At 39.6% G+C, this 16,820-nt stretch overlaps 1 protein-coding gene across 2 annotated transcripts in view; it reads left to right on the plus strand.

The window, feature by feature from the left end:
* The window catches only part of BCAT1 (branched chain amino acid transaminase 1), a 69,145-nt gene extending 58,142 nt beyond the window's left edge, over window positions 1–11,003 (plus strand). For both annotated transcript variants that reach the window (XM_054803419.1, XM_054803498.1), the window contains exon 11: window positions 3,204–11,003. In XM_054803419.1, the coding sequence (XP_054659394.1) occupies window positions 3,204–3,245 (42 nt within the window). In that variant the 3' untranslated portion in view covers window positions 3,246–11,003. The remainder of the gene's footprint in view (window positions 1–3,203) is intronic.
* The last annotated feature ends 5,817 nt before the right edge of the window (window positions 11,004–16,820 follow it).

The raw sequence follows: 16,820 nt of genomic DNA on the forward strand, positions 1-16,820 counted from the left end.
CCTGAGGCTTCCTCCCATGCCCTCCCCCATCACCCTGCTCCTTCTCCTCCCAACCAAGGCTCAGGAGGAGGCTGAAAAAGAGTGGATTTCTTCTAACCGTTATCTTTCTTGGACCTTTTCACTTTACACCTACACATATGGACCTTTTTGCCTTACAGCTCCGTACATACCATGTGTTCATCAGTTACAGGCCAAGAGTAAATTCATCGCTCCTGGGAAGTGCTGGACTATTATATAGATGCTTATTTCTGGGTTTTCTTCCTTCTTTAAAAAAGCCAGGAGAGTTAGAACACTTCCTTTTTAGAAACATGGTTTTAAAGAGAATGATGGCTGCTTCCCCTTTAAGAGTCAATCGCTGGTTGCTGATTGTGTTTCTGTGCTTTCCTATCTGTGGAGAGATGAGCTCATATCCAAATGGATCCCAGGTTGTCTTACAGAAAACAATGCTGCAACACACAAAATTAAATATATAATATTCTTACAATGTCAGGGGAGTTTTCAGGATCTTTCACAAAGATCTTTTATATATTCTACCAGGAAGGAAGAGTAAAAGATCTCTTTGCAGTATCATTGGACTATTGTCATACCATTTGGACAGTCTGAGGCAGTTATTCCAAAGAACATTCAAGTTCTGAAGAATATAATGCAATGGAAACTACAGCCAAACACAACTTTGGTCTCTGTGATGTGCTGTTGCCTGAACTAGGGCAATGTATCTATTTAATCTTGGACAATGGACATTTGTAAAAAAGTAAAAATTCTGAGTACCAACATTGTCCTGCATTTGAACCTGTGACCAAGAGGTGCAGAGCTCCATATCCAGTATCATTATAACGATTCCCCTGTGTACAATACATGCTTTTTTAACATTTTCATATTATCTTCATGATTGTGTTTCCAAGTCGGTTTTCATGCTGCTCATTGTTCTTTTACAAGTCTTCTGTGTTCAACAGGATGTCTTTGGATTTGAACAGCTGTTCAGTGGAACTAGAGCTAGAGTGACAAATTAGAAACTCATGGGCAGAACTGATGCAATTTCTCATGCCGATTGAGACAGACAGTAGTAGCACTGCGATATACATTTCCCTTCCTATCACTGAGTGGAAATCATGATTATGAAAGGCTGATAAAGATTTTAGATTAAATCATTTACATTGTATACAGTAATGGTGTGTGCTTATGAATGAATTAGTCACAGTACACTGTCTTCTATAACTGCTTCAGTTAGAAGATTTAGAGATGAGATTCTTTTCTCTGGGAATACACTCAGTGAAATACCATGCAGATGTTTTTGTGGTTTTGCATTCCATGTTTTGAGAATAAACATGCTTTTGCTATGTCCTTTAAAGCGTAGATCAGAATGGAAGAGATGGATAGAAGGTAAGATATATTGTTTATGCTACATGATATAAAATACATTTTAACACTGCAGTCAAGACCCCTATCTTTCTCAAAGTTGCACAATCTAAATGGGTAGGCCAGTGGAAAACAACCAGGGAAGGAGAATGGATGTCTCAATTTTCACAAAGCAGCACCTATGAGGGGAAAAAGAGTGACGGGATTGACTAGCTTGAGGTCACAAAGTCTTTAACAGAATCAGAAAAGGAAGGTAAATCTCATCTTATTTCCAGAATGAAAACCTCCTGATTGTGGTAGAACATCTTCATTCCCCTTTTAATTCTGGAAGCAGGTTGAAACCATAGTCAAATGGCAACTCAGACCAGTCCTTGCAACTTCTGAAGTCAGCATCAGAGCATTAGATGATACTACTACCTAAAGCCAGCAAAACTTACAAATAATCCCCTGGCCTTTGCCTGCTTTCTGATTTGGGGGAGGTGGGGGTACCACCTTTTCTCTGAGAAGCAGTGATATGAAGGTCAAAGACATCTCTTTTTTTCTCTCTTTGCTTCCATCCTCAATAAAATTGCCTCACACGAGGGTAATCCAGTGCTTTGTGGTTAAACTAATGATACATATGCTTTTCCTTGGTTAGAGTTCCCAAGGCAACCACACTGACATCTGGGAATGTAAACTGGAAATCCTTTGAACAAGTAATTCATCCAAGGTCCTGTGTACCACTGTACCAGTGTTTAGTCAACCACATCGCAGACTGCAAAACAGGAGCAGCAGAATTAGTAATGAAAAGAAAAAGTAGATGTGATACATGTGGAGGTCATTTAGAGGTTTTACCTGCTGGAGTAAACAGTAAAACACAAGCGCACTGAGCATCATTCCTTTGTGGATCTGGAAGTACGTTTTTCAGCTCATCCTTATTTGGAGCTGTCGTCTTTTCCCTGCTTTAAAGTCCCATTATCTCCTTCTCTGCTGATGCAGAACCTGGATTGGAGGAATTTCCTTTTATCCTCTCTGGAGAAGTGATCTTTTCAGCCTACATAAAGGCTCTAAAAACTAATCTTTATTCCTTGGTGAAAAGTGTTTTCAAGCTCCCTGAAGATGGTACTATGAGGGAAAGGGCTCCCAACTTTCATCTGTCACTAGTCTGTCCACTTCTGCTTTACTTACATACTTGAGCCCTATGTGTGTTTTGGGGGCTCTCTGGAGTGTTGTTTACAGGACTGGTGACAAAGAGCTTTAGAACATGGAGCCAGTTTAACAACCAAAACTGCTGCCTTGGGACTGTATCCTCCCCTGGAAGGGATACAGCTCCATGTGGTAGATTGCCTTCATTTCTGCCTGGTGATCCTGTTGGTTTGTGTATGGAAAGATGACTTGCTTTATTTGGGTTAGAATTCTTTCTAATTGTACTCTGTGGTATTTGTGATGGGTTTTATTTCACATTCAATCAGAATGCTCTAATAAAAAGCCACCTTGAAAATAAAAAGAAATAAAAACAAATGTGTGTATTGGAGCTTGAGCAGGGCATACTTAGGAATGAATTAGTGAACTGACCTCAGGGAATAACTGTATTAAATTGATGGAAAGCTCTAGTGAAGCAGGACTATTCTGTATCATCTCTAGTGAGTATCAGTATTGCCTTTTCCTAGTCTACTTACTGGAAGATGGATAAAGCTTCAAGCTGCATTTAGGCATTGCTCAAATCGAAGACAGAAGTAAAGGCATAAGAAATAATGTAAACTACCATCAGGGTGGTGGATGTGAATCTTTCTGAGGATAGACCTAAGAAATTGTCATAATTGTACTTTTAACTTTTATTCTTAAACTCCATTTTTGCTTTGTTTCAGTATGGAAGAGAAGACAGCGATTGGGCAGTGCTGGTGTCGTGAAGGTGGAAGAGTTCAGACCCTCCAGACAGCACAGACTTGAATAATGACAACTTCTGTAGCTGCCTGTGCGTAGCATAGTTTCTGTATCAATTTGCTCCCCAGGATGATTGTTTCCACAATCCTGCGAATGTGAACACAATCATTTTGATTTCTACTGTGATCCTGTTGGTAGAAGCCTGTCTTCTTGGTAGAGGTGCTAAATGTTAGCAATAGAACTTTCCTAATGGTTTTCTTAGTGCCTCCTTGTGTCTTATGTACAGCCTGAAATCTTGTAAAATGCTCTTCAACTGCTCTTCAGTTTGTTTGGTTTGTTTTAACTGCCATCACCAGCAGAGCACGTTGTCATATAACACAAAGACATTGCCTGTTAGTTGGCCACAGAGTTCTATTGACATTATTCTGCTTTTTGCTCTGTGTTTGGGAAACAATTAAATTTAGTCACACGCTCTTTCCTTTCATACTCTGCTTGTATGGGAGATTCCTGAGTCTGCACAGCCTTCTAGATCCCCTCATGCTCTGTCAAGTAACAGCTCTGCCCTTTAGGCCAAAATTCTCTGAATTGATCTAGTCTGCAACATGCTCCCTGTTGGCCTATTGCCTTTCCCTCCATGGGGATATGCAGCGGCTGCTTGGGCAGTGCATACCTCTCTAATAGTTGAATACATCCTTCCATACATGAGTTGCAGGGCTGGGTCAGGCCCTGCTGACACAAGAATTACCCTTTGGCCTAGCACAGAACTGGGCGCTGTGTACACAGTGTTGCCTTCCAGGCGAATGTCTAGAAAATAAGATTAGACAACTGTGGCTGTGAAAGTTGAACCACTCTTCACAGCAACCAAACCTTTGGATTGAAGAATTTCTTTCATCATCCAGTCACATAATTTAGATCAGCAAGATGTTTTTCTTGTACCCTTCACTGCTTGCTGTGAAATGTATCCAGCCTCCATTGACACATGTGTATTTTAATAGAGCCTTCCTATTAAGGAACAAGCTATGTTGTCAACAGAAAATATCTAGCATGAGAAAGAAAGAGATTTCATTCAAACTCTGTTTTCATTCTGATTAAGCACATACTTCTTCATATACCGCTACTGTCTCAAATGCAGTCTTGATACTATTTGGAAGCAATATAGAGCATGTAGGCCATAGTTAGGAAAATAACTTTTGCAAATGTTCGCTAGCAATTATACTGTCATAATTATTAGCTTTCCCTTTTTGCACACAGCTTTGTCAAACAGCTTTAAGATATCTCTTGCCAAAAAGGATCACTATATTCTGTATCAATGTTCCAAAGTGCTACTTCAGTATAAAACTGGTGGAACTTTTTTGACACTAATGGAGTCCTACAAGAAGTAAAACTGCAACATTTATTGCCATAGTTTGCAGTAGAGATGCACCAGTATTAATGGACATATTCAGCACTTTATTTTTTTTTTAAGACCCAACAGTGTCTCTCCCATGCTTTATAAGTCCTTTGTAGTTACTGGCATTTGTTAACCTAGTTTAAAAAGGCAAAATATAATTTCTAATAGACCATCCTGGAGAGGGACTGTTTACAAGGGCATGTAGTGATAGGACAAGGGGTAATGGCCTTAAGCTGAAGGAGGGTCGATTTAGATTAGATACAAGGAAGAAATTCTTTATGGTGAAAGTGGTGAGGCACTGGAACAGGTTGCCCAGAGAGGCTGTAGATGCCCCCTCCCTGGAAGTGTTCAAGGCCAGGTTGGATGGGGCTTTGGGCAGCCTGGGCTAGGGGAGGGTGTCCCTGCCCATGGCAGGGGGGTTGGAACTAGATGAACTTTAAGGTCCCTTCCAACCCAAACCATTCTGTGATTCTATCCATGCCTTACACATCTGCTGAAAAGTAGCCTTGTGGCTTTCCTGTTCAATTTTGGTCAGATTTTAAAGACAACCCCTACTTAGCCACCACTTTCCTTTGTTCTCTCAAATCATGACTTCTACTATCTTTCACTGCAGTCCAATCTGATCTTTTAATGAAGAACAGTTGAAGGTTCTCTCTGACAATGTAACCATTGTTAAAATTTGTTGGATGGTTTTCTCTTTAGAATACAACTGCAAGCACAAAATGTTGTTTCACTTACAGTAGCAATAGTATTGTATGTCTGCTTTTCTGACCATTTGAATCTGTATTGTGTGCTGGTCTTCGTTCAGTATCTTACTATGTATGATAAGCTGCTGGTAGTCTTTCTTTTTTATTTAATTAGATAGGTGGAAAAACTAACATGGGGAATATGTCAAGACGCAATGTGGGGTAGAGAGTTTTATCCAATGAGACAAGTATCAAAACTAAAGAGTGCCTTTAGAGTTAGTGGCATGGAACTCTAGAAAGATTATGTCATGAACAACCACATGTGGCTTCCTGTTACTGAAGTATCTAATCTATCCCCTTATGTTCATCTCAGATTTAGCAGCAAAAGGAAAAGTGGAAATATCTAACTTCAGATACACAGCAAAGTGGTTGTATGATACCTTAACATCTCAGGATGTTGATAGAGTTGACAGGTATCATATATCAAAAATCCCCATGAAAGCAGCAGTATACCAGCAGTAATCTAATCACTAGTCAGAATGAATAAGGACCAGTTAGAAGAATTATTTTACTGCGGTGTAAACCTAAAAGTTGTGTAGAACTCTTCTTAAATTGGATGCAAGTAATTTAATGTGAGGAAACCAGGCATTTTCATTTATTGTGGTTTGCACAGTTTCCTGCACTGACAAGAGAGACACCTTTCCTTTTACTGCACATTTTGAGCTGATGGAGACTTCAAAATGATGAGAATTGAAACTGGAATGACCCAAAGAAATGCATAGACTTTTCTAGCAGAGAAGAATGAAAACATATACTATACGTATGTTAACTGTTGTCTTTAACGTCTTGGTTAATTGCTTTACTCTGGGTGTGTCAACTCAAAGTTGTGTTTGTTTCCAAATGGCATCCAGGTGAATAGGTTCTAGATTTTAAACTTTAAGACCTAATAAGGGAGCTGACAGGTCAGTATAATGCAGAAAATTCTTCTGGTGTTGCATGCTGTCCTACCCTGCATTCTGCCATGGCTTTTTTATCCTGTTAACCAAAGGAAAAAAATAATACGTATAACTAATAGTGAGTATTTGGTATTGCATTCTCCCTGGTTTTGCCTGTAAAATTTAGGATGGAACTGTGGTATTCCCTGAGCTGATAATAGATGGTAAAAGAACATCTGCACATCTTTTCTCCATGTGCCCTATTTGTTTAATTGCAACAGATTTACATAGAAAGAGTATGGTACATCATAACTAGGCAATTATCCATTCTTCATCACTTAGTTATGGTTCTGCTAATTGATCATTTAAGACATAAGATAGTCTAACATTAGGAGAATTTGAGACTGTTCAAAAAAGATCAACAAATTAATATTGTTGTGTGATATTTGCATAATTGGCTGCAATTATTTAATGTTTAATTGGGTTGATCAAATGAGATTCAGCCTTTCACATGCTTATGTTTTACAAACACTGGTACTTTAAAATGATAATAACGAACTCTAATTTTCGTATGTTCTTTCTTCTCCCCTTCATTCTTTTGATTATTATTTTCAATATTGAGCATGTCTTTAATTTTCAGTTTGGTGAGTATGATTCATGCATAGGAAAGAAGTCCTTCAAATGAGAGAACTTTTCATGAAATTGGCATTTCATACAAGCTGTTCTGATGCCAAGAGTTATGATTTCAGCAACTGGCATTACTTAACTAGATTCTTAACTACAATGAGGGCAAATTTGCTGAGAATTTACAGTGACAGACTCTGGTGAGAATGCTAATAAAGGTTCCACCTTAGGGTAGATAATCTGTTCAGTCTGTAGCAGTGCAAAGCAAATATGATCTTTCTTGGATATAGAAGGGAAGTCTGATAAGACAAAAACAAGATAGTGAGAGATCTCTCTGCCCAGCCATTGTTTACACCTGTTCAACTATCTCCAGTCAAAAAGTAATTGTCTTCCACTCCTCCTCTTTCTAGATAAACTCCTGCTTAGGGTTTACCTAATTCAACAGAGAGGTATCATTGATCCTCTCCTGTATACTTATTTTGTACTTTTTTTTCCTCAGGCATGAAGAAGGGTAATTTGAAAAAAATGTGATATTTGAAAGAGTCATTTGGAGTGCAAGTTATTTGAAGTGTCTGTCTAATACATGGTCTTCCAAGGAGGCAGACAGAAAAACAGCTGGGACTGACCTCATAGCCACCTAATTAGAGGGGGAACTCTCTTGAATTCAATGACCCATCCAAAACAATCTGCATAATCTGAACAGATTGCTTAGTGTTGATATGTCTTGCTATGAAATAGAATACAGAGATGGTAGCGCAGCCTGCCAGACTATGGCACATTTGCTCTCTCTGCACGGGATTCACACTACTGATAGTAAGTTTTAAGGCTCTAGTGGCAAGCTCATATACTGAGAGGTGGGCAGGTGTAAATGATGTCTGAGCATGCCCCGAGGTGGGCTGCTCCTTGCTGTCTTTCTCTCCTTTCTGCACAGACTTGCAACCCCTTTTTCCCAGCCTCCTATCATGATGTCACCTAGTCTTATATCTAAAAGTGATCATTTAAGCAAATTTTACACTCTTTTTGCTTTTAGCAGTAGTGACCATTAAAAAAAAAAAAGTGTTTTGTTCATCTTGCAGGTGTTCAGGGATCAGAATTGCACTTTACCACCTGCACATATAATGCCTGAACAGATTGCCGCTGACTTTGTGACCCTCGACAAGTTATCTAACCTCTTTGTAAGTGCAGAGTAGTAGTAGTACTACCACTTACACAACTTTTAACTCTAATCCAAACTTTTGCATAAAAAGATATTTTCCTATAGATCAAATAAGCTTTCCAGAAAGCTTTTTAAGCAGCAGAGAAAGATGTCATGTAAAGTCCAGCATTTCAAGGATTGCTTTAGAGTGGAAGTATCTTGATTATGCAGGAGAAAAATGTTATTTGAATAAGAAATATATTTAAGATTTGCTGTATGAACCCATAAACAAGTAAAATATAAAGTAGCATACAGAAAGATCTTGAAAAGAGAATACACCTCCACCTCACAAACAGTGCTATCTTATTTAAAAAGTGATGCTTGAAGGAAGTATTGTATTTCTCAATGTAGAGTCATTAGATTACAACTGTTCTAGAAGTACACTTCATCATGTAGCACTGAGACAGACCTCTTACTCTTAATTACAAATTTTCTGAACTGCAGTATTTAGCAATTGGGAAAAGTCAGAGAGCTGTGTTTTACTCTATTTTGTCACTGTCCTCAAGATTTGGAAAAATAATTCACAGGTCCTAAATCATTTAAGCTAAGTAACTTCTTAATAAGTATTTGTAATTTTAGTCATAATAGCAAAAGAGAGTACTGCCATTGCATTGGTGAAAAATACTGTTGTAGCAATCCATCTGTCCATGCCTTGCTTTAAGCATGATGGTTATTAGCGGGAATTCCAGGATATTTCCCGACTATGCGAAATCTGAGTACCATCTATAGCACAGCTGGCAAATATATCCCCAAATCCATAAGCAAAACTAACATCCATTACCTTGAGCTAGAAGAGTCAGGTACATTAGGGCTTGGCAGGTGTGGAACAATACTGAATTAAAATAGTCAAGCCTTAGATTTGGGACAAAATTTTGGAATTAGTAGCTTAGAAATAAATCTCATTGATCACACTAGCAAGGTTAGCCACACCCAAATTTACTAAAAATAATGTTGTTTAAATTCACTAGTAATAACAGCATGGCTAGATCCTCGTCCGTCTCTCTGAACATGAATTTATGCTGTTTGCTTATATTAAAACTTAATTTATTGTGTCTGATTTTTACCACAATCCTGAATTCTTATGCCATGCTTTAAAAAAAGAATCTTAAATTTCACGTTCATAGGAAGACCTTAAGGAGGATTTAAGACCTTGATATAGAATTTTAAAGTCTTTAAAATATCTGCTGGATAAAATTAAAGTAGAAAAAGAGAAGACAACTTTGTGGAAGTAGTTAATTACAGTGTTCCAAATGGTTTTCTGACACTGATCATTTTTGGTTTTTACCAAAGAGATATGCAGGGAATAGTAGATAAAATAAGTGTAGTGCTTTTTTTTCTAAGCAAGAGTTGGGAAAGTTTCTAAGAGCTGGTTCTCTTAATAGTGCTAACTATAGGACTTGATTCAGTCAGGCTTAGAGCAGTCATTTAAGTGTGGAGGAGCTCAGAAGTTATCTCAGGCAGTACTATCTTGCAGGAGCAGATTTTCTTTCATTTTATGATCAAAGTGATCAAGATGTGAACATGGACTCTTCTAAATTTTGCACCTTTTTATAAAAATTTTGCTTTTCATTTTAGAATTCTGATACAGTATCACTGAACTATTCTCTCAAACTATCATGTCTCAGTAAGTTATGAGAAGAAAGCAAACATTCTTGTTCTTTATGTAATCACCTTCTTCCTGTATGCCAAATCCCCTCTTCCTTATGATTTGGTCACCGCTAGAATTGTGACCTCTTCAGGTGAAATAACAGGGTTTTTTTCTCTACTGTACCCTACTAGTGCACTCTTGGCTTTTTTTGTAAGTACTAAGCGCTTGCATCAAATGCCAGAGCAAAGAGTAAAGTGCAAAGTCTTCTGTCTCCAGAACAGGCATGCTAAGGAATGAGAGTGAAATTACCCATCAAGTCAGTCAAAACAGGAGGTCAGAAGAACGTCATAACCATTCTCATTCAGTCCAAAACAGAGACTCCCCAGGTATACCAAATGTCTAGCAGGATGGTAGATTGCTGTTGCTATTTAAGAATGCTCTTATTCAGTTGATTAAATACTTACATCTGTGCCTACATTTTCATAACTTGGGCCCTAGTATCTGAACTGAAACCTACAATACACTTTTATATGTCATGAAGCAGTAAAATATTAGATGAAAACAAACAGGAAATACTCCAGCTGATCTAACAGTCAGAAGCTGTTTCCTGTGGGTCTGTGGCCTATTCTGTTCCCATAATTTATATTCATATTCTAATGGCCCAGTAGTTGACTAGAACTGCAAGTAGGAGACAAATATATCATTAACTCTATTCCATAGTGGAGAATGTTGACATCTATTCGCTTCGTCTCCTGGAGACATGGCTTGGACTCTAGCTTGGCCACTATAGTAGAGAGTAACAGAATGTAAAAGGTTCTTTGCCATGATGGAGACAAGTAAGAGTTTTATCTGCAGCTATTTGCAAACAATTTGTGTTGAAGCGGTAAATTTGGAAAGACAGATGTCCCACTGTCCCTGACCATCAAGGCATTTAGAAGGGTGCAGTAGCAGTTATTGGAATTGTAGCATATAAGCAGTGGGAAATTAGCAACTTAAAGAGGGAGAAGTAAACACCTCTGAAGGGTCTCTGTTTTCTCAAATGTTAAAGTTAACTGGGTACTTTACAAGGATCTGAGCATATAAAAGCAGTAAAGGACAGATGTGTGAAAAAATACTGGATAAACTACAGGAAACTCTACCTCATTCTTCTCTAAAGGTTTTGTAGAAGCACAATTAAGCGCTCCTAATGGCATTGTTACGTACAGACCATCTGGCATGAAAGAAACACTTTATATTTGTATGTCTATAAATCCTATAATAACTGTATTTTGCTGGCAGTAGAAACAGTCTATACTATTTGCAGTTTTCCTCATCAAATCTGTAATTATGCAATGTTTCTGTCTCCAATAAAGGAATTTAATGGGCACCTGTTTGTGGCATGTTATGAAATCATCATTGTTGAGTACAGCTAACTAAGCATAATTATCCCATAGATGGGAGCTGTTATGAAACGCATTCTTGAAGGCTGGATTAAAAGAAAAAAGAATCACTGAATGAAGCGTTGCATTTAAGAACAGCAGAGCAAGATGCAAATGGTGAGAGATAAACTAACTCTATAGTCAACACAAAGCCCCTATTCTGCTTCCTGGCTTCCGCTGAAGTCTTAAGGATATGATACTCAGAGGGAAGAATGAGGCCTTAACAATGGCAGACATGCATCTACCCTGAGCCAGTTGTTTCACTTACAGTAAACTGCTGGACAAATCAAGCAGCAAAACCACCTACCTGCTAACCATGTTGTCATGAAACAGCTTTTAACATGCCAGGACTACGTAGCAGTGATTGAATACAGCCACCATTCTAAGCATTTGAGGGCAATGAACTCAAGGGAGAAAAGAAAGCCAGAAACCAACTTTATACTTTAAGCACTTACTTCACAGGGCAGTTTTGAATAGTCATTTCTCTAAAGTATGTCAGCCAATGGGAAGTCCTTTCAAGATGGAAAGCACTGAAAAGTGAGTGTCATTAAAATCTTGACATTTGCCATGTGTAGTAGCTATATTTACCAAAGTACTTGACATATTCCCCCTTTTCAGTGCAGGGAATGCTTTGATTAAAGGTAGTACTGATCCGTGCTGTGGTAAAGTACTCATCAGGGTAAATTTTCCATCTGGTTGGGTCCTCAGTGACTTTGGAGAAAGCTGGCATGGATACAGGACACTTTAAAGAAGCTGAGGACAGGTAAGTACTAAGAGTTGTTAATTACTGCTAGGAGAATCAGGCTTTATTCCTGTATTTTGCCCTCTCCACTTTGATCCTAAGGAAACCTTTCTTAACTATAACTCTACCTTGAGCTTCACTAAGACAGCTTTCAAAACTTGCTTATCCCAAAGTAGTAATAATTTGAGGACTGATCCTACAAGGTGCTGACTGGGCTTCAGACACAGGCAAACCTGCGCCTTTTAGCAACACTTAAAAGACCCCTTTTTCCTCCCTTTTGAAAGATTTCAGTAGTTGGCAATAAAGTTCTGTTCAATAAAGCACTTGTTGCAGTACCAACCGCCAGCACTGCTTTCTTGGGGATGGAGAATATAAATTCTGAGGACTCTGATCTGGGATACATAATCTTGTAAAGTTGATGTGACAAAAAGCATTTTAAAATACTACAGGGGAGGAGAAAGCAGAAGGAAAAAAACCCCTGCATTCTGTACATAAAAACAGGGCAAGGAAAAAAGTTGGGGATTCTATTATAGGTGGTCAGTATTAGAATTAGAAATGCCAGTTTTGAGGGTATATCAACAGAAGTGTTGAATTTCAGTTTTTCTTCTTTCTTTTTGCTCAGTGTTCTGATATTGTGGCATCACAGTGGTGATTTTAACAGAGCTGCTAAAGAATTACCCTGTTGCCAAGAAGAGCAAAATTTTCTGTAGTAGCACTTTTGTTGTTCTGGATGCTTCTCCAAAGAGGAACTTATAAAAGCAAATATAAGAATGTGGAATGTGTCTACTTCCCTCTCTTCCAAGGGATGATTTTTAATGCCAGGTAAGAAAATGTTTGTCCTGCTTAACCTGCAGGTGGTGTTATATTGTATCTGTACAAATTTAGGATATTAAATTGAAGCATTGCCAATGCCAAGTTATAAGACACAACTGTTTGTCTCAACTCACATAAGTTTTTGTGGGTTGTTCAAAGAATTATGTTCTTCTGAAGTGATTTCAGAACAATGTCTGTTTTATAACTTTTTTTTTAATTTTGCTCATGGAATAACTCTTTTCAAAGGTTCAAGTTTGGTTAATTTATGGTCTTAGTGATATATAGGCATTTATCTTTTACTTTGTAGGTAGTATAGGCTAATTTTTTTTTTTTAGAGTGAGGTAAAGAAAGTTCATGTTCAAAGAAAATATCCTAATCAAACTCTGTATTTGTGAAATAAATACCTTTAAAGGATAAGCAGAAAAACAAATGTTTAAAATGGGTCAGTTCTAATTAGAGACTGTGTAAAATGTACCTACACCTTAATTTTAGGCACTCTACATATTATCAAAATATTAATAATAATGAAAAATTTAAAATCATGTTATTGGGCAAGATAACAATTACATGTCTAAGGCATACATGCCTATTCATAGTCTACAAAACATATGCCTTTCAAACAAAAGGCTGATCAATTCAATACTGATGTGATATGTGGTAATATCTACGAAGCAGGCAGTTTGTAAATGCTTGGGGAGCAGGCCTGCAATGGGTTGACCCTGGCTGGATGCCCGGTGCCCACCAAAGTCGTTCTGTCACTGCCCTCCTCAGCTGGGCAGGGGAGAGAAAACATAACAAAAGGCTCGTGGGTCGAGATAAGGACAGGGAGAGATCACTCACCAGTTACCATCACGGGCAAAATAGACTGAACTTAGAAAAAATTCATCTATTTTATTACCAAGAAAACAGAGTAGAGCAATGAGAAATAAAACTAAATCTTAAAACACCTCTCCCCACCCCTCACTTGTTCCTGGGCTCAACTTCACTCCTGAATTCTCTCCTTCCTCCCCCACAGCGGCACATGGGGACAGGAATGGGGGTTGTGGTCAGTTCATCACACATTGTCTCTGCCGCTCCTTCCTCCTCAGGGGGAGGACTCCTCACACTCTGCCCCTGCTCCAGCATGGGGTCCCTCCCACAGGAGACAGTCCTCCATGAACTTCTCCAACATGGGTCCTTTCCACAGGCTGCAGTTCTTCACCAACTGCTCCAGCGTGGGTCCCTTCCATGGGGTGCAGTCCTTTGGGAACAGGCTGCTCCAGCATGGGGTCCCCCGCGGGGTCACAAGTCCCACCAGCAAACCTGCTCTGGCGTGGCCTCCTCTGTCCCCACGTCCTGACAGGAGCTTGCTCCAGCACGGGCTTCCCATGAGGTCACAGACTCCTTCAGGCATCCACCTGCTCCAGCATGGGGGTCTCCATGGGCTGCAGGTGGAATCTCTGCTCCTCCTCATCCTCCATGGACTGCAGGGGGACAGCCTGCTTCACCATGGTCTTCGCCATGGGCTGCAGGGGAATCCCTGCTGTGGCATATGGAGCACCTCTTCCCCCTCTTTCTTCACGGACCTCTGTGTCTGCAAAGTTTCTCACATCTTCTCACTCTGGCTACAAAAGCTGCCACTATGTGTTTTTTTTCTCCTTAAATACATTACCCCAGAGGCACTACCTCTGTCACTGATTGGCTCAGCCTTGGCCAGCGGTGGGTCCATCTTGGAGCCGGCTGGCATTGGCTGTATCAGATACAGAGGAAGCTTCTAGCAGCTTCTTGCAGAAGCTACCCACATAGCCCCCTCCCGCTACCAAAACCTTGCCACGCAAACCCAATACAAGTCCATTCACCTTCAGTACATAGTGTGTATTCAAGAACCCCTCTGGGTCTGCCCAAAGACAGGTGTAAGTAAAGCCCCAGTCTAGATGGAGCCTACGCAGCTGAAGCTGTGTCATGATAGGGAAGCGTGTGCTTCGCAGGCTTGGATGCATGAGGGAGGTGATTTTATACCCATCCTTTATAGATACACAAAATAAATACATGCTGGGAGGCTGCCACTACCAGAAACACTATCACCTGTAAAACAGCCAGGGCTGTTCTGACTCTCATTTTGACAGGGATGAAATTCATCTAGCAAATCACACCTAAGCTGAAAGCACAGCCTGTGACTCACCTGCCTTTTAGGTGAAGTTTACATAGCTCATCACCAAGCAGAGCCAGTGGAAGCTTCAAATTCAACTAATGTCAGCTGGGACCCTAACTTGAGGTGACTTTCATGCTCTAAGCATGAGGAAGACAACGGCTCCACTCTTCTCATTTCCAGCTTCTCCATCCCTGACTTTTCCTTTGTGGCACTGTTGGCACTAGAGCAGTTGCAGAGTGACCAAACCACTGCCTGACCACAGAAAGGGGGAAGCATACACACAGCCCCCATGCATAGAAAGAGCAGGATTAGCTCTTTTAGCCATGGCAGAGTTCTTAAGGAGCTGAAGCCAGCTAAGAAAGTCACACCCATATGAAGTGTCAGGATTTGAATATCTCCCAGGTGCTAGCCACTTTTATTATGGCTCTTAAACTTTTATGCACCAGACCTTGCTTAAGTCATTGCTGAATTCTGGGTTCTCTCTTTCTCTCCACCCTGCTTCCTTTAGCTCATACAAGCCTTGTGCCTGAGCAAAAACTGTAATATTTGCTTTACTGTGAGGTCCCAGGTTAGAAAAGAAAGGAACTTCTGAAGATTTTGTATCTTCATTATAAGGGCATGGCTGAAAACTGATTAGAACAAGGACAGTGAAAAATACTCCCATTTTAGGAAATTTCAGTGCTTGAAAATTTTAAGAAAAATGCCACAGATCAGTCTACTGTCCCAGTACCTTTTATCCCTAGGGATGAGTTTCTGACCAACCCATTGCTCTAGATCCTACAAGCTAAGAGTCACGTTGTTCCTATATGCTAAAAAACTTAACATCATGTCTTTCCTCCACCATGAAGTATGTCCATGCTTACATCATGCAAAGAACAGAAAACCTGAGTGGTTTGTCAGCTGCTTATATTCCTGTCTTGAAAATGCACTCCCACAAATACCAACCTCTAAGCATAACTCATAGCATAGATTCCCTTTGCTCTTCCCTCCTTTTGCAGGTGGAATATTTTTATGGCTCTTGGGGAAAAACCGTTGCGTCTGAGCTAAATTCAAAGTTAGAAATCCTTCCTAATCCCTGCTGCCAATCAGTTTTATACAGAGGGTTTTCCCTCTGAAGGGGTAGGGTCAGTAACTCACTGTGGGGGAGAGACCCCAGCTGTCCTGTATTTGGTGTAATCAAAATGCCTAATTAGTTGTCAGGTGGCAGCAATCTTCACACTGTTATGCAGGCTTGCAAAGTCATTATGAAGACTGTGAAGGTGAAACAAGGGTTGGTTATCCATGATACATTGCCTTACTAAGAAAAATTACAATTTCTCTTGCTATGTTTTGGTATCTTCATCTACTATTGGTGATACTGTTAGGCTGGGAAGTGCTAAGAGCTGCTATCAGGTGAGTCATTAATCCAAAGATTTTCAGATTTGTCAATGGCTGTGCCAAGGACTTTTCAGACTGCAGGTTGTAGCCTCTGTGTCTGTTAAGGAGGAGAGCAGAGAAAGGTAGTGTTGTGTACGCTTTTCTGAAGGAGCAAAGAAACACAGTTTTGGGAATGTAGGGTTTACTTGCATGGTATGTTTGAGGATTCCTGAGTGACAAACCTACCTGTTTGGTCTCAACATATTCCTGAAATAACTGCTTCTTTCTAACAAATAAACAAGGTAAAGAAGTAATATTACCTACCTTAATTGCCTGCTTTTTTGCTGTTGTGAAAAGAATCTAGTGAGATCCCAAATACTGATGCATTTTTCTCTTTCGTGCAGTATGATTTCCAAAAGAGGCAAAGCATAATTTTTTTAATTTTATTTTCTTCTTCAGGGAAACCAGACTAAAGTCTGTCTATAGTCTGGCAGAGGCTTATTTAACAATATGTGCATGAAAGCCTTGTAACTGGTACTGGCATTATATGTGTAAACTATAACCAATCAGCAGATTTTTTTTTTTAGGTCAGGTGGCTGCTCTGGTTTTGAAAGATCAGTCTTATTGGGTTCCTACCTTGCAACTCCTTACCTCTCCTAAGGTGAATCTTAAGAACTTGATTGTACCTTCTACGGCTGTTTAACTCTTGGAATCCCTTGGAAG

This window comes from Grus americana, chromosome 1 (genome assembly GCF_028858705.1).
Source record: "Grus americana isolate bGruAme1 chromosome 1, bGruAme1.mat, whole genome shotgun sequence".
In the NCBI taxonomy this organism is placed as follows: domain Eukaryota; kingdom Metazoa; phylum Chordata; class Aves; order Gruiformes; family Gruidae; genus Grus; species Grus americana.